This window comes from Rhinolophus sinicus, chromosome 4 (assembly GCF_057876585.1).
Source record: "Rhinolophus sinicus isolate RSI-liver-muscle chromosome 4, RSI-T2T, whole genome shotgun sequence".
Lineage (NCBI taxonomy): Eukaryota > Metazoa > Chordata > Mammalia > Chiroptera > Rhinolophidae > Rhinolophus > Rhinolophus sinicus.
In genome coordinates, this window is record NC_142504.1 from 29,446,927 (window position 1) to 29,466,670 (window position 19,744).

At 33.8% G+C, this 19,744-nt stretch overlaps 1 protein-coding gene across 1 annotated transcript in view; it reads right to left on the reverse strand.

Annotated features, from left to right (window-relative positions):
• Positions 1-3,709: 3,709 nt before the first annotated feature.
• Positions 3,710-19,744, reverse strand: part of C1GALT1 (core 1 synthase, glycoprotein-N-acetylgalactosamine 3-beta-galactosyltransferase 1) — a 34,359-nt gene continuing 18,324 nt past the window's right edge. Inside the window, 4 exon segments of the mRNA XM_088797737.1 lie at positions 3,710-8,785; positions 8,787-8,972; positions 14,690-15,357; positions 18,851-19,087. Coding sequence (XP_088653863.1) covers positions 8,753-8,785; positions 8,787-8,972; positions 14,690-15,357; positions 18,851-19,087 — 1,124 coding nt within the window. The 3' untranslated portion in view covers positions 3,710-8,752.

Consider the following 19,744-nt stretch of genomic DNA (forward strand, 5'->3'; position numbering starts at 1 on the left):
TACTGGTTTTCAAGTATTTAAAAATGCACCCATATTTTAGCTGGGTAGGCTCTAAAAGGAAATATTTCCAAAGGGAAGAGAAAATTCTAGGATTATGTTGGCATGTATTCTCCAAGTCCTGTCTCTTCATTCTCCTTTCAGTTAATTCTAGGAAAGTTCCTTCAGCTGGTGAGAGGGAACTGAAATTCACAAGATTTGTGTGTTTTTTAAAGTCTTCAAAAACATGTGCTGATCGAAAATGGGAAGCAACAAAAAGTCTTAAGAAAGTAAAGAATTGCTGCCCATGAGAAGAAAGGTAAAAAGAAATACATGGAATGAGAAAATAGAGAACAGGGGAAGATTCAAAGAGGCAGAAATTCAAAGGCAAAAAGTAAGGGGAAATTCAAGTAAGTTTATAAAAATTACTTTTTATAAACAAATCATTTCTATGCCCAATTATTCTAAGCACATAGTAACTGTCACTTTATTAAATACAATTATTACATAAAACCTTATTAGTATGAAAAAGTTTTAATAATTTAAAGAAAAACCCAACTATTAAAATAACCATGCCCTTAGTACACCAGAGGAGTGTGAGGAGACAAGTGAAAGACCCAAAAAGAAGAAAAAGCAAAAGCTCCAAGAGGCCCCTCAGGAAAATGGAATGGAGGATCCACCTGTCTCTTTACCCAAACATAAAGGAAAAAAAGCTTTTTCCAAGAAGCAGTTGGTTAGTAGTGATCTTGAGGAAACAGGTGGCAGTGGAAGTCTTCCCAAGAGAAAGAAATCGTTCCCCAAAGAGGAATCAGTTATTGACCCTGAAGAGGCAGGAAACAGGAGTGTCCCCAGGAAAAAAAGGAAATTCTCTTCCAAAGAGGAGCCACTCAGCAGTGGGCCTGAAGAGGCTGCTAGCACCAAGAGCAGCAGCTCCAAGAAAAAGAAGAAGCTCCAAAAGCTGGCCCGGGAAGATTAGAATGGACAGTAGTACCCTGCGGGGTATAACCACCCAGTGACATTTCCCGACCCATTCCCTACAATAAAAACAAATTCACAGGACAACAACAAAAATAAAATAAAAAAACACATGCCTTTTTAGTCCTATCTGTCTCTGACACACACACACACACACACACAACCACTGAACAATACATATACATGAAGACAGACTCGTATAGAAAAGGAAAAGTTGAATCATTACTTCTCTTTCTAACTACTCCCTTCATAATCGAAAAACAAAATTAATGAAATGTGAAATTCAACCTAAGTGCTACCAGGAATGTAATTCCAGTGTTATAGGTATAGGAGGAGGAAAGACAAAGCAGTTTGGAGTAAGTTCTATGAAAAAAGATTTGAAGCTGACAAAAGGCAGAACTTGATTAAGACTAAGACACTATACTCAAATTAGTTATATGATGGCACATCAAGCAGTCCTACAAATGAGGAAGTACTGTCAATCTTCCATTAGATATTCAATAAAAAACCCAAATAGCTTAAGTCCTGGGATTGCATCTCAGAAAAAAAGACAGTGAGTGTTTCATTACTGCAAAGTAAGCAGCTATATTTAACTACACTATACAGAAACAATATGTAAAAGAGAGAGTATAAATGCCCCGGATAACTTCAGTCCTGGAAAAAAAAAGAAACATCAATAACAGAATATGAGAAACACTAGCACAACTGGTGGTTCTTTTGGCAGAAAAAATGATGTAACACATATTTTTAAGAACTTGTAACCTAAAAATAAAAAGCCAAAGTGAGAGGAAATGAGTGTTAATTTGAGATCAAAAAGAATAGCTATTTGGGAAGCACCAATTCAGGCAGACACCCAAAGAGTGTTTGGATTAAGGGGTGAAGGCAAGGCAAGGTTTTTGTTTTGTTTTGTTTTTTAGAAAGGAAAGGGAAATAATTACATGAGTAGAAGAAAAGAATTTCTATAGGTACAAATAAGCTAAGTTATTCTTCAGCTATACATGGTGGTGCTAATCTAAAGCATGTCTTTAATTTTCAGTCCTTAATCAGGATATCTGCTTTCCTGTTAGCATTGCAAACAGTTGTTTGAAATACAATGTTGGTTTGGCACAGTCCCAAGGTTATTTTTCCCAGTTCAAACATTTCAATGGTTTGAATAATAAAAAATGCATGGCAGTGCCTCTGGAATGGCTGCTCTAGCTCTATTTTAAAATGGCTCCACTTATATCAATTTTGCACAAACTACAGTCAAGTTCCAGGCAGTAATACTAAATTCACTTATTAGTAACAAATCAAACTCATGGCAAAACAAAGTTTACTTCGATGTTTTACTGATACTGACAGATTTATCTGGAGAATGTCAATGTTGCTGAATTTAATCAACTTTAGTTGCTAAATGTTCATTCAGTCTTCATTAAACAGTAAAGGCATTTCTATTTGGACAATCTATATTCTCAGCGTGTTTAGATCTGATATAAAATATGTTTGAGGTAGAGCCCTTCCCTTCAGGAAGAAGATAAATTCAGCAATAATCTTGTATCCTTCCCAGGAAAATACCTTTGAAAACTTAAAAATAGGTAGTAAATCTGTATGTATTTAAGTAAATAAATCTCTTCTCTAATGACTTAACAATTAGCAGTACAACTAAATACAACTAATTAGAAAACATGGGGCTATCTGAATAAATCTTAAAACTCTAGTACTAAAGCAATATGGAATAGCATTTCTCTCTTTAGCTTTTCTAAAGCTGTTTAATCGAAATGACAGCATGTGTGTATATATATGTATACATACATACATACATACATACATGTACATACACACTAGTAAGGAACATACTGGGTAGCAGGTTACTGAAAATTGAGGTAGACAGGCTAGACTCAAGGGCCTTATGAACATCTGTAATTATTTGCTTAGGCACAGGTGAGTTAATTTTTATTCATATCTTAAAACTCCCAGACTGATCTAATATTAATAGACCTGAGCTCTGGATGAAAGATGCCTGAAAACAGTTTTTGGCTTATAGATCACATCTCAGTGAGCCTTCACCTATACCCAAAGCTTGATTAAGCATTATTTTTTTTTAACACAGCAGGAGAAAAGAACTTCATAGATATAAATAACTTTTGAAGTATATAAAATGTCATTTAGGTCTCAGATCAAATATTACCTCCTTAGAGGTCTGCCTTGACACCCCATCCAGAAAATTGCTCTATCATAGCATTCCATTTTATTTTTCTAACACCATTCTCTGAAATATCTTGTTCATTCACCTATTTAACTTGTTTATCGTCTAGCTGTAGAATTAAGGCTCTGTAAGAACAGGAATCCTGTATGCTTTGTTCATCACTATATTTCTAGTCGATGCCGGGCACAATTATTTGAATAATTAGTTGAAGAAATGAATTTCTCAGTGTACATGATAGATCAAACTATTCTGAGAAATAGAAAAGCACTCTTTTGCTATATATTATACATACCTACACATACACACACGCGCGCGCACACACATCTAGACTACAGAGTAGGTGTTTTTAATTTAAGATACATTATTCAAAATCAGAGGTGGAATATTTTGTTGCTTTAAAGAGAAATAATACTGTATTACAGTAAAAATTACATAAGCTATTGAAAGTAAAGACCTTTGATAGGAAAACAATTTAAATTAGTATTTTTGATAAAATAACCCAAAGATTCCCCATAAAAGACAATGTTTCTCCCACAACTTTTACATTAGTTAAAAATAATCAGATAAACCAGCTTTAAACATGGTAATTTATTTTATGCAGTTGTTTAAATCCATTGTTCAAAAACGTTCAAAAGGCACTTTAAAAAACATATTTAAAAATACATTTTTCTGACTTATCAGTGATCACTTAAAATAAGCAAGTCACCAAACATTTTCAAATCATTCATGATACTATTACCTTACATAAATTTTAAATTCCAAAACACAAACATTCACTGTGTAATATAGCACACTGCTTAGCAGTAAGATTAGTTCCCCTCTAATAATATACTTTAGATGAATCATTAATTTGCAGGGCCCTGCAAAGTTATTTAAACTTAACTAATATAAACTGAAAACCAGAGAGGTAAAGGAATTGAAATAGAACACTAATTTTAGAATTGGCTCTCTATAGAGAATTTGTAAAATTTCTTGTTCTAATCTGTATTAAAATTTCTATTTCAACACCAGTATATAAACATGGCAATTTTTTATCAATAGAGGTTACATTTAGCATAAAATAAACCACAGGTTGTCCCGCAGACTTCTTTAGTATGATACTATCAGGCCTACTATAAAGAAATAGAGAAATGAGGCAAATGAGTTAATAATTTGTTTTTCAGGAAAGTAAGAGGAGGGGTGGTAGTGGTGGAATCCAAATAATTTTATTTAATTTAATAATTGGGTACCTATAATTAATTTAAAATTATAGACTTTTAAGTAGTGCAAGTATCCTGAGAGCCAGCAGACATTATTCTTGGACAGATTTTTTATTTCTAATCTCATAGGGAAACCTAAAGTTAATAGGTATTAACAGTGATACAAATTCTAATCACTAATAACAGCCAAATTAACCTTGTGAAGGCAGCACTAAGAGTAGTTAGAAAGTGGAAATTAGTTATAAAGGAAATAAAGAAGGCAACAAGTATAAAGAAGCAGAAATTGTCAAAGACAGAATACTCTAAATGAACTGAAAATTTAAATGGAGAATAAAAGATACACTTGATCTTATCAATAAAGGGATTTTTTTCAAGCCTCAATCTGGTAATAATATACTTTGATAGGCTCAAGGAAGTAAAAAATTAATACTCAAGAAACAATTATGAAAACAACCTGTTGGCAAATTTAATGCTCAAATCCAACTACCATATTTCAAAAAATATTAAAAACTGGTCAGTGATTTATTTTTGAATCTTCTTACAGTAGTAACAAAAATTCCTCTGAAATTTAAGATATTTGAAAACAAATACTGAACTCTGGCACAACAATCTGCTTTGTATCATCTATGAACTTCCCAACTGAAAATATAAGTATACTGTTATTAAAGAACATAGATAGCAAAAGCCTTATGTTTTGAGACCACAAAATCATTTGTCCAACGACAGAGATCTTAATTTAAAAGGTAAGTTATTATCATCATGAAATCTGATTTCTTGTACGCTATCAAACACTTGAATTTTTTTACTTTATTAGGTCATATAGGACAGTCAACTGATTTTTGAAAGTGATGAAATTTTGATAGTATGACTAGCAAAAAAATCTGCATATTATAAAATAGTGTTTTGCTACCTCTATCTAAAATTATTTACTAATAATTGTGGACATTGCTTATGACATTCATTTAGGTATGCTTTCAATGAATTAGTATGTACTTACTAGTACTTAATGACCCTTTCCTAGTCCAATGGGAAATTACAAAACTTGGAGAATTACAGATTTTACTGTGGGCCCTGGTATTAGTCACTCCGTAGAAGCTATAAAGAATTTTACCAAAATGAATGAGCCACTGAACCTTTAAACCACCTTTAAAGTCTTTTACATTTATTATAGTTAATCTTGGACTACACTTATTTAAAATATGCTTTACGTAAATCTTTGAAACATACCTTACTTATGGGGCAGTAATCCTCAGCATGTTTCAAGGCTCATCTGTATCAAAATCACCTAGATCTGAGGGCAAAGGTTTTCAACCTGGCATGAGTAAGACTCACTTGGAGGGCTAGTTTAAACACAAGTGCTAGCCTCCACCCTTAGAGTGTCTGATTTAGTAGGACTGGATGAGGCCCAGGAGAGACTGCATTTCCAACAAGTTCCCAAGAGATACTGATAATGCAGGTTGGGGCCACACTTTGACAACCACTGCCCAAAGGTGTCTGGTCAGAATGCATACTCCTGCGCCCCATGCTAGATTCAGAATTTTTAGGATTGAGGTCTTGAAATCTGCATTTGAAGAAGCTCCCAGGCAAGAGTATAAGAACCACAATTTGAGAAGCACTATGACACTTTGACTGGTTGATTTTACTATTACGGGTCAATGTATCAGATGTTATATGTCAATAAGCAAAAATGGAAATAATGCTAAATGACTAACCTCAAGGCTGACAGAGTACAAAGAACAGTCTTTGAGTATAAATCCTAGCTGGTACTGATTAGCTTTGTGACAGCGGAAAAGTTACGTTAATTCTCTAAGCCCCAGTTTTCTCATTTATCATATGGGAATAACACCCAATTTGTGAGGATTAACACTAATGTACACAGAGTACCTAAGCACAGTACTTGGCATACAGCAGGCATCAAATAAAAACTAGCTATTACTTGTAAGAAATGTACAAAATATTTCCTTCAATATCTGATTTGATTAAAGCAGATTTTTAACTTATTTAAAACAAATATTTATACTCCAATTTAACAGAATAATAAAATCTTATATTTACTACTCCATACTCTGGCCAGACAGTGTTCTAAAAGCCGTACATATATTCACTCATTTAATCCTCACAAGAATCCTGTGAGGTAGGCAGTATTATTGTCCCTAATTTACAAATGAGGAAATGGAGGCACAGAGAGATTAAGTAAATTGCTCAAGTTTACAAAACTAGTAAGTGATAGAGCAAGAATTTAAATCCAGGCAGCCTGACTCCAGACCGCGGGATTTATCACAATGTTAATTTCCTATGAGTAAATTTTAAGGTTTTTGGATGTTTATGACAAACCCTTTATTCTTCTAATACAGAAAAACAGCAAATATGGACTCAAATGCACATCCATATCAAGGTGAAGAACTGTTCACACACTAGAATAAATGTCTTGAAATTTGAGCAGATGACACAACCATGAAAACAATAAAAAACAATTTAATAGGTAAAAATTGGTGGGAGTTTTCACTATGTGGAAAGAGTATCCATAATTAGCCACTAAAATGAACATCCTCTCAAATATACCATTCAAAGAGGTCATAGTTTTGACATGTTTTGGCACAATAAATATAAACTATTTAGCTAAGCAGCAGAGTCAATGGTGTGACAGCCACGTAAAATTAACGTAACAATAAACATAAGAGAAATGTAAATCATTTGTAACATTTAAGATCTTATAGAAAGTCTGTAAAATATTCTGTTATGATACACTCAGATAATATTGCTCAAGAAAACAAAAATTTATACGTTCTTTTTCTTTCCAGAAACTCTTTAAATAGAGGGTTATTAAATTAGGAACAAAACATTTATGAATGTGTTTCTGATGAGTCTTGAATGGTTATTCTGCTCAATGGGAATGATCTACCCACTGGCAACACAATCATCCCAAAATATAAGTCAGCATGAAAATTCAGGCTGTTATTCACAAATTAAGTATTGGGTCTTTTAATATCTGACATATTTCAGCTTGTTTAAGCTTTCTGCATTTTCTGATGTTTTTAATTAACTCTGGTCAAAATCCTGCATTCAAATTATTTTGTCAGTGTAACTAATAGCCACTTCAGATCCTAAAAATGAATTTCAAAACTCTGCTTTAAACAAGTTATGAAAGGCACAAACAAGTTCTCATCTCTCAACAGGATGAGAATAAAAGGAACTGTAATTATGTAGTTAGAAAGAGTTTTAAATAATTCAAAATGTTGCTTAGTAATTCCTGAGAGTGGCACTGATACTAAGAAAAGCATTCTGAACTAGCATTAAATTTACTATTTATTAGTTACCCATAATTAACAATGGGTAAATATGGGAACAAAGTATTTAAAAGTCCATGTTTATCGAATGCTATTAATACTTTGAGTAAATAAATATTAACAGTTGAGAATGATATCCAAGAAGGTTAAACACATTTAGAAGAGACAATAGGACTCAGTATATGCAGACCTTAGAGGTATTGTGGGTTTGGTTCCAGATCACCGCAGTAAAGCGAGTCTCGTAATAAAGCAAGTCCTAATCTCTTTGCTTGTGGAAGGTCTTGACTTCAATTTGTTAAAAAAAGAAAAAAAAAAAAAAGCAACATCCGTGAAGTGCAATAAAACGAGGTATGTCTATAAAAGATTATTTATTAGAACCAAACATATATAAAATACAGTCAAGGCCCATAATTTCAAAATGCAGTTTTATTAATGCACTTTAGGACAAGTGCCATTCTTATTCTACCTTCTTCTGGAAGAAATACTGCCAATTATAAGTAGTCACAGCAAAATGTTGATTAGCCAAAAACTGCACACGGGTGTGTGTATGGGGGAGTTCATTTGTATCATACTACAAATATAAACGTATGTCTTGAGTTTATAACCAATACTGAGCAACAATATTTCCTTCTAAAATTTTCTTTAAGGCAGATCTGTTTAGCATCATGTGTGTATTACTAACATGGTACAGTGGTACAGTGTAGTTTTAGCAAATTTAACTGTTTTAGTTTCCCAGTGAAAATAATACATATGGTCAGGAATGGACAACAAAATCTTTCCTAGTTCTTTTACCTGGCCACGGTAAAGGAACTAGGAAAGATATATATATACACACACACACACACACATATATATATATATTCCATACATATACGTGTGTATATATATGTGTGTGTATATATATGTGTGTGTGTATATATATATATATATATATATATATATATATATATATATATATATCAAAACACATTTTAACAGACTTCACAGCTCATTAAAGCTTCAGTTTACAGTCATTCATATGAAAGATTTCTAATATGGAATGGTCACTTAGAATTCCTCACTGGTATTCCAGTGTCCTACATCAGAAATGCATTAGTTCTTCAGTGCAATGCTAGACATTTTACCTCTGTTCATTTATGGTTTTCTTTTAAAGTTTCCCAATTTTACTTTTGGATCTTCATTTTTGTATGCTCGACTTATTTCCTTTAGCATTTTCTCAGGTAAGGCAGGTTGATATCTGTATAAATATCCATATGGACGAAGATGATAAACGAGGTATTCTAACTCATACATAGTTGTAGAATCAACATAGTGAAAAGAAACCGCAAGATCAGAACAGCAACCAGGACCCTAAAAAAGAAGCGGGGACAGGCATTGTTAATAAGTAGCACATTGTCAACATACAATATTCATATACTGATAAATGAAACACTAATTTTAAAAGACTCCGATAATGAAAGCTAGCAAAGTTTAAAGAGGCACCTAATTTATTAGACCTGTGAAAGAATTAGAGTCCTAATGATTTAAAACTAAACATGACTTTGCTAAAGTATTTCTAACTGAAATAATATTCTCATACTCTACAGTGTTTTTAGCAGAAAAGTCTTGAGACTTCTTTCAATGAAAGGAGCAGCTAGCTTTACAAAGACTAAAGCTCTATTTCTTCAAGTTTTGCTTTCTCTTCATAATTTTCTCACTATAAATTTTTACTTGGCTCAGTCTCAGAAAGACATTTTTGGCACATTCAATGACTACAGAGTCTTGCCCATTATGTGTCTGCAACCTAATACTTCATCTACACATCAATCCAAACAGTATAGTATTTAAGTGAGAAAGCTCTCAGTCAAACCTAGATTTGAATCCAAATTTTGCCTACCAGTGCGTGACACTGGGCAAGTTACTGGATCTCTGTAAGCTTCAATTTCCCCATCTGCAAAAGATGGTTACTTAAAGGAGATAATGTGTGTAACGTGCTTGGGACTATGCTTTGCCTATAGTAAATATTCAATAAACATTAGCTATATTGACAGAATAATAAAATTTAGGTAGCCCTCAGTAAGTCAGTCAGAGTTAAACCTTTGTTCAATTTTATAATTCTCATACATTACTAATACAGTTGGTATGAGAACAGATTTAAAATAATAAAAATATAAGAGGAATGAAAAAACATGAAAATAAAGAAAACGGGAAAAAAACTGGTCACAGAATTAAAGTCACAAGGTTATTTTGGGATCAGAATTGGTATCTGGATAATGTTTCACCCAAGTGACTCCAACAAAATTTAAGACTCTAATGTCTTTGCAAGGGCCCAAGGAGAAAGATAGTCTGGCAAGTTCAAAGAGAGATTCATAGTGACTACTAAATCGAACATTTAATAATTCATGTTCGGAAGTATGTAGCTTACAATGCAGTAACAATCATCAAGAAATTGTCCATTATATTTTCTGTGGCCTTCTCTCTGAAGTTTTCCTTTGAAACAAACACTGGGTACGTGAGATTCTTGGACAACTATGTCGGCACTGAAAAATTATCTGGTGCCTACTTTTACACTTTTAGGGAATGTAATAAGAACAAATATGAAAAGGAAATATGTAAGTCAAGTTGTGATTATCTAAATCAACTCTGTCCAAGAGATATATATGAACCACATAATGCAGTTTAACATTTTCTAGTAGCCACATTTAAAAAGTAGAAAGAAACAAGTGAAACACCTTTGAAGGTAGCATATTATTTAACTGAGCAAATTCATATTATTTTTTTCAATATGCAATTAATATTTTAAAACTTATTAATCATTCTTTTCAGTTGTGCTAAGTCCTTGAAATCAGGTGTGAATTTTATACTTACAGCACATCTCAATTTAGACTAGCCACATTTCAAGCGCTCAATAGTTAATTTATGTAGTTAGTGGCTACTGGACAAGTGCATATTAAGCTAAAACACTAGAACAATAGCATTTAATTTTAAATTGACGATCCTCTGTGGGAGCAATTTTATATGACTCTGAAATATTGTAGTAATATTTTTGATAAGATTTACTGCATTAATTATGTTATACTCTATTGCATCTTTTTATCGGATGGCCAGAATACTGTTATTATTAAGCATTATAAGCAATAAAAGACAACTAAAAAAAGACAATTAAAAAGCCGCCACAATTATTAGAAATAAAACAGTTCTCTGCATACATTATGGTTATCTCCAAAAACTCAAGAGAATCAAATAAAAAATCTTCAGAAATAAAGAGTCCAAGGACAGAGCCAGATTTCAAAGATGCTTTAAGAAAACAAAAGCTTTCAGAAATACCAGTTAAGAAGTTCTAAGATAGGACCCAAGTATAACAGTAACAAAAATATTAAATACCTAGGGAAATACTTAAGAAGAAATAAAGATCTGAAGAAAACTATAAAACTTTACTAAGGGACCTAAAAGGTAACTTAAAAAATCCTGGACAAAGACGTCCACAGTCCCTAAATTAATGAATTTATACACAAGGATAAAGACATGAGAGTTTCCAAAACAATTTGAAAGAAAGAAATACACCCTCTTAGATTAATAACTTAAATATGTTGTAAAGTTACAAGTTTCAAAATAATATGGTGCTGAGCCAAAACCAAATAAAACAACGGAAAAGAACTGAAATTCCAGACACCGATCCTTCTATAAGTAATACTATAGTGTATGATAAAGGAAGTATTTTGAATCAATAATGAAATTAAGACTCGGTTTTTTAAAAAAGAAAGGTACTGGAAAAATCAGTTAACAATTTGGAAAAATCAGGCACTCTCTATCTCAACCATATCAAATGCCAGTGAGTTTCAGATGAATTAATGTAAATAAAACTGAAAAATTAATAAGTCATATTTTATCATTTCTGACCTATGAAAAAGGCAATCTCACATGTGGAAGGATATATTAGGTTGGTGCAAAAGTAATTGTGGTTTAAAACGTTAAAAATGGCAAAAAACGCAATTACTTTTGCACCAACCTAATGTATGTGTGTGTGTGTGTGTGTGTGTGTGTGTATAATACACACACACACACACATATACACACACACACAGAGGCATATTTATATACATATATATTTACACATCTATTTTAAATCCACTGTATTAAGACTGGAAATTCTCTGGCGAAAACTGTATTCCTAGGGAATAGACTCACTTATAAGGAAGTGAGAAGGTGGTATGAAAAGAGAACTGTATGAAAAGTTCTGAACAACCAACTTAAGAACATAACTCTTCGATCAACTAGAATATCTCACACCCTGACTTGCTAGATAAAACCTTTCTACACTGCATTTTTAGTGACTACTACAGAGAATGTATACATGAAATTTAGGATGGTTTTGAAAAATAGTAACTCTGGGAGGAGAAAATGTATTGAATGATTGATGAGTAATAACAGAAGTTTGATTTCACGTTGGGTTTATACAGAACCTCCTAAGAGACAAGAGGCAATGTTAGAAGACTGGGTCAATTTTGGTACTTCCAAGTCTATTTTAGTCTTAAATATAACTGAATAAATTTGTATAGAAAGAATGTAAATTTTGCCATCCATTTTTAAAACCATGATAATTTAAATAAAAGATGCACTACAGAAATACTAATTTTATTCATATAAAGCACATTGTTAGGTATACCCTAGTTGTAGGTGGGAATTGTTGGCAGTACTCTTAAAGAAGGATATTTTACTGGTTATAAGATAATAACAATTGTATGTAAACCCAGTATCAGATACACTTGATAAAATTGTATGTATTTAGGTGTATTTGTTACGTGCACTTATATTGTTCTTGAGTTTGGGTATATTTTTGCATGGGAAGGGGTGCAGAATTAAGAGAAAAGGTCAAATAATCTTGGAATGGTCAGAATATATTAAGAAAAGTTTCCACTAAAAAAGCATCTCACTAAAATAAAAAACAGACTTAAAAGGCACACATGGGAATACATCTGTTTTATAGTCTAGGAAATTGCTGCACCTACAATAGTAATAAAATGCTAGCATAAGGTTTCAAACAGCCTCATTATATAAAACTGAGCTTTAAAATGTTTATTTATTAAAGTGGAGTTTTATCCCAACAGAATATTTATTCTAACATATCCTCCCCCTCTGTTGGGCACATATCCCATTAATCACAGAGCAGAGCTCATGATGGAAATAGCAACAGCTTTTAGAATCAGAGGTGTTTGCAATACTGACTTACTTATCACCTGACTTTCGTGGGTCTCAGTGTTATCGCCTATTAAGTGCGGAATTACTATAAGGACAGCTCTCATGTCTGTATAAGTACCAAGAACACACTGGTGGGTGATAGCATAAGTGATTTGCTTCAGTTTCATTTTAAAGGTGATTACGTAAAGCTTGGGTCAGATGTTTTAGGTCAGGGTTTCTTAGCGTCAGTGCTACTGACATTTTGGGCTGAACAGTTCTTTGTTGTAGGGGCTATACTGTGCACTGCTTAGCATTTAGTGGGTTTCTACCCACTAGAACCCAATAGCAACCTGCCAGATGACAACCGAAAATGTCTCCAGATTTGCCAAATGCACTCTGGGAGGGGGAAAAAAAAAAAGCTCCCGGTTGACAATCACTATTCTAGATGATGATTTGAAAACGTTTGTGAAGAAGAGAATTATTTGTACCGTAGGGCCAGAGAAAAGGCAGAGTCCTGTAACTTGTCTAAAGGCCTTATTAATTAATAGAACTGAGTCTAAAAAGTAGGTTTCATGATTCCTGGTCTCCTTCGGTCATTCACTGCTGCAATGCTCATAATAGTGAAAAACAGGCAACTTACTAAATGTATATTAGCAGACTGGACAGATAAATCACAGTATATTGAGACATTAGATTATTACACAGCAATCTAAATTAATAAAACATACATATATTGCTGTTGATAAATGTACAAGGATAACATGGTACAAATCCATTTATTTAACAACCTGCAAAACAATACTACAGATTATTATGGATACATGTAGATACATGTAGATAAAAATATAAAAACATGCATGCAATCAGAAACATTAAATTCGAGATAATGATTAGCTGAGGAAGAACGCAGGAGAACTGGATTGGGGATGGTACACAGGTCTCACTATATCTATACCCTTTTCTTTAAAAAAATTCTGAAGCAAATGTAGTAGAAGACTAATATTTGGTAAAGCTGGTTGGTGGGTACAAGATATTATATGCTTCTCAAATATTTGTCTGTACGTCTGAAATACTGAATATTGTATTTTAGATAAAATTCTCAGGAATGTAAGCTAAGGCCTCAAATGAGGGGTAAGGCTTATTACTTCCTCACTCTGTGGTAGGCACTGTACTACAATACACTGCAATTACAGCTGGATGAGACAGGCAGATCCAGTCCATTTTACAAATGGGGAAACTGACGCCTGAAAGTTAGGCAAATTCTGTCCATCCACGGTCATTCAACTATTAAGTGGGAGAACAGGATTTGAACCTAGGTCTCTCTGAACCTCAAAGTCTTTTCATGTGTGTTCCTGAAGACTAAAAGACTCTTTACTCACATCTTCACACAGCCTGCTAAACCTCACTCAGGTTTCTATTCAAAAGTTCCCCCTTAGAAAGGCCTCCTTTAATCACCCAAACTAGGTAACTACCCACTCTGAGTCACTCTTCTTCCTCTTACCTGGCTTTATTTTTCTTCAGCACACTTACACCTACCTAAAATCACATTGTATCTTAACTAGTATATCTGTTTATTTTATGTGTCCTCATCCAGAATGTAAGGTTCATGAGAACTGGAACTTGGCAGTACTTACCTGCTACCTTCTCAGTGTCCGGCATATAGTAGTGCCGGTATTTGTTGAATGACTATTGTTGACACTCTTATTCTCATTTACTTTGTTCTACTGCCTCTGTACATAAAAAGACTAAGGGTGACTGATAATAAAGTGAAACTGGTATACTTTCCATTGGAAAAAAAAGACTAAGGGTATTCTTAGTGGTACTAAAGAAACTTTTACATATTAGCTATTTTTTTAAGTAAACAAAAGTCAGTCTCAGTATTTATACTGTAATAAAATTTCTAAACTTACCTCTATAACAGGATAAAAGTTATAATTCCAGTACCAAAAGGTTCTAGGTAGAAAACCCTTGATTAAGTGGTGTTCTGGTACAAAGGGATGAAAAGTTTCTCTCCCAAAGGAATCTCTGGAATCTCCCGCTTCTACATTTAAAACTTCCAAGCATTTTCCCAGTGCTAAATCTTCGATAGAAGAACTATGTGTACATTTTTCTGTTTTAAATGCATCAACAAATCTCTTCAAGGCTTCTTTGCTCAGTACATAGCCTGCTCCTCCACTCATGTAGCCCTGCTTTACAAAGGGCTTAAATCTTCTCCCGAAGTAAATGGGTTCTTCAGGGCTGTGTTTTGAGAGAAGCCATCTCAAATTGTCTACTATAACGTATGTATCATCATCTGCTTTCATAAACCAATCAGCATCTTCTAGATAATGATCATGAACATACTGAAAAGCTTTAATTGTTTTCCAGTATAGCTGGTCTCTGCCTTCTCTGGTTTTTAATCCCACAGTAGGGAACTCTTTATTTTCTTCTGAACTCATAAACAACACTTTATTACAACGCTGGGCCCATGTAGCTTTGACATGTTTAGCCTTTTTCTCTAGGTTTTGAGGCCCTGTCATAACCCAGCAAAGAATTTTAACCTTCTGGAAGAGGTTTTCAGCGATGTCTGTGTTCTCATCTATAAACAAAAATTTTAAAGTTATATTTACGTATACATAAAATCCAAATAAATTATGCTGAAGACATTTTCTTAAAGACCCCCTCCCCCCACTTCTAATAACCTATCTACAATTAACGATTTAGCTCAAAGAAAGCAAAATTCAACCTAATATGAATTGACATTCTGACTGATTGTTTTCATGTCAATCTTATCCAGGAGATCACAGGAGCTAACAACAGTCAACACTATGACATAAATTCTTACTATTTGAACTGTGGTTCATTGACCAAACAACATCAGCATCACCTGGGAGTTTGTAAGAAATACAGCATCTCAGGTCCCACCCCAGACCAACTGAATCAGAATCTGCATTTTAACAAGTTCTCTTGGTGATTCATAGGCATGCAAAGCACTGCCTTAGGTAGTCTTTGCTTTTCACTCCATTCTACAATGAAAGCTTCAGCAGGCTCTTAACAGAACTTTGAGAGGAATTTTTCTCTGTTCTGAAGGGCAGGAAAGACATGCTGCATTTTGAAGCTCACTGGAGTCCAATGTTATGAATTTCTACAAGTACCCTGAGGTGACTTTAAAAAGGCTTTCACAACTACCCCAGTTTGGGAAGAGGAATCAATGCAGAGTTGAAATTACTTCTGACAGTAACATACCTCATTACAAAATGTAAATCCACCAGTCAAAATAATAACAGATGAACAGGTAGAGGTAGTATTTCCAAGACTGTCTAAAGTATGTTTTTCAAGGTATCAGTTTGCAAAGAAGTATGTAAGGAGTTTATACCAGAATATAAAGCGACATATTAAGCTTTTCATTGAGGAAGTCTTGCTCCATGCACCACCCCTGCACCCCGACCCCAAAAGTCCTAAGCAGTGAGCTTAACTGTTTTATATCCTGGTGCAAGCTCCTTATCTGGGTGCAGATAGGTAACAAACAATTCACAGGCTGTGAGGGCAGGACCACATTTGAGTAACACTGGTGTAGAAGAAGAGTCCAACTGTAAGATTCTAGACCAGTGCTTGGTAAAGAACCAATTTTTATTTCCAATAGTTAGAGATCTATACTTTTATAAATATGCTAAAAATGAAATACCAAAAAATAAAATTTTAAAAGATATAAAATACAGCCCCAATAAGTCTTTATATTTAGATTTAAACAAAATTACTGTCAAATTACCATAAAAGTTTGTTTAATCACAATTTTAATATTTATTTAGCTGTAGACCAGCATAGGTCTGCAAAACCACACTTGCGTTGCAGTGCTGTAGGCAGAATCCTGAGAAAAACATATCCTGAAAGGTCAACCAGTGAGTTACAAAAGCTCAGTCCAATAAAAAATTAACAACCGGAGGCATAAATTTCTAGTTAACTGAGAGAAAACAGAAGGCAAGGTTGGGCAGGACATGAAAATATACTCATGCCCCTCTGAATATCAAGAATTCACAATTTAAAAAAAAAATTCACAATAAGAAAAACAGACAAAATCACCCTATGTTCAGTCAGAGAGCATTCAAGGTTCTTATACTTGAGGAGCCCAATATCCTAGCTATACAGATATACCACCAAATCCTGAATAGATAAGGAAATTGGTGGAGACAGGAATCCCCAATATGTTTCATCTAGAGAAAGACAAATTTCCCCCCCTGGGATCTGGTAGATATTGTCTCATTCTTTGAATTATTCACTCATTAATTACTTTGTAGTAAGCATGTGCTAGCACAGGAGATGAAAAGATGAGTAAGACACATGTGCAAACCAATACTTGCACATACTAAGAGATGCTGTAATAGAGGTATGTACAAAGGGTTCGACTGCGCCGAAGGAAAAGAAAGCAGTGGCTGATAAATCCTACAGAGCAGTGCAGTGGGAACTTGGCTAGAACGGAGAAGAAGGAGAGATAAAGCAATATCAGCGAAAACAAGCAATGATGCAGAAAATAGGTCTTTAAACAAGTAGGTGCTCACCAAAAGAAAGAACAAAGAGCATGGTGAAGTCTGGCTGAGTGCAGGTACATGAGAATAACTGAAGGCCTAAACTAAGGGAAATGCACTATGAATTGAGAGAAGAAATCTGAAAAGCGGTAAAGAAGGTAAATTCTTAGAATTAAGTGAGAAAAGGGATTGGTAAGCGAAGGAAAGCATCTACCATTACTTCATAACTTCTGGCTTAGGCAGAAAATAAAGAATACAGGAGATAGAGCGAGTTTTAGGCGCAGGAAGGAAAAGAAAAGGAGTCTCATTTGCACATGTTAAGTTTGAGAGGAACAGACTTTTAGCATACCCTACGTTTTGTGGGCTATCAAGGAGGACAAATAGGTACCTAATACATGTGCCTGCAGTAAGGCCAATGTAGTACAGCCTACTGGTAGCAGAGGAACCTCAATCCAACTCATCATTTCAAGACCACAGAGCAAGTGCACAGTGATCAAACTGTTTTACGATAAGAATACAGGGCACCTGCTTAGAGCTGAATCACTGTTATATAAACTTGCACAGAACAAAGATAGTTTAGTATATATGTACATGCTAGTTCATAAAACTCAACCAAGATTTGATACTTTGCCCTTCAACCTGTTTTGAGAGGTAGGAAAGAAGCAATTTCCAGCTAGAAAGAGAAGAGAAAAAAGGGACCCTCTGCACCCTAGAATTCCAATTGTTTTCAAGCTGCCTGTATTCTTTTCTGTCAAATAAACCACAAGAATTGCAGTGATCTTTGAATTGTGTTAATGTCTTCTTATAGTGTTTAGAGCTGGGTTGAAGATAAAGACAGCAAGGAATAGATGGAAATTAAAATGTAAGGGTTGATGACATAGGTAAAGAAAGAGTCCAAGTACAGAAACTTGGAGAAAACCAACAATTAATAGGCACATAGAGGACTCAATTGAGAAAATCTGGTCAGAGATATGAGACCAAGAGAAAGAGAAGTCATTATAACACATCTTTAGTTTCCTACTTTCCTAGTTCTTTAGGGAGAAAAGACTAGTGATATTAGCTACTTATAAAAATATGAACTAATACATATATAGACAGATAGATACGGATACATAGATATATGGATATATCTATCGATAGACCGATCGAGCTATTGATAGATGTATCTTGAGTTTCTCTAGGAAAACACGACTGAGTAAAAACTAAGACCAAAACAAGACAATAGCAGAAACCAAAGACACAGATATAAACCATAACAAAGTTAGACAAAATTTTCAGAAAATCTAGTCTGAAAGTTTTGCCTTTCCCCAAATTAGTTTCTGAACTGTTTCTACTGAAAAATACATTCAAAATTAATACTTTACTACCTAAATAAATCTGGATTTCAGCAATTTCTTTCTCCTAAGGCAAACTGAGAACTGTCATTTAATATGTGGAATTAAGCTCATTTTCATCAAAAGATATAGTGATATAACAAAATTCATATAAATAACTTTTCCCAATTCTCTCAACATTTACATACACTGAAAAATACTGTTTATGTTTACTCCTTAATAAAGTAAACCATACCTTTATGTTGGATAACATCTGCATTGAAGTTCATCTGTCCTCTTAGCTGATTCTGTCCATTGTCATCTGAATGTCTAGCATGAGGATCATTATGAAGAATATTAGGCTGGGTGTCATCCTGCTCTCCCAATAATACACTAAATAGCTGAGAACACAAGACAAATCCGATTGCTGATCCACAGAGGAAGGATAAGAAATTCAGCCAAGATTTAGAGGCCATTTCCCGAAAATGTATTTCTGAAAGAAAAAATTAGCAGGATGTTATAAATTATAAAGCAATATCCATATGAAGAGCAAAGAGTCTGGCAACTTTTTGCTATACTGGAAAGTTAATTTCTTCCATGTAAGAGACCATTTCTAAGGGTACTTAACTTTAATTTATGAGTTTATCCCTCTATTTGCTGCTAAAATGCACATTATAGACAAGTCAATAAAATGAGTAGAATAATCACTGTTGGGGTGGGGCATTGGTAAATATGGGCATGGATAAATATGATTTAGTAAGAATTTGAAGAGCATTTTAAAAATATAGATTTCTAGGTTCACCAACTAAGATTTCAGATGCAGAAAAGTGCTGGGATAAGTAAAATTTATATATTATTTAAGGGATACCTTTGTGATACTGATTGTTAAAAAAAACAAAAACCAGCAATAAAGCACTGAATGAAGAAGAAATCACCCCAAACCTCATCAACCAGATGTGAACATCATTACAAACACGAGTAACATCTTTATAAATAATAGAGATAGGAGAGATAAATATAGCTAACTTTTTTTTTTTAAATAATGTATATCATTTTTTTTTTTTTTTTTTATTGTGGGAAGGGGAACAGAACTTTATTGGGGAACAGTGTGTACTTCCAGGACTTTTTTCCAAGCCAAGTTGTTGTCCTT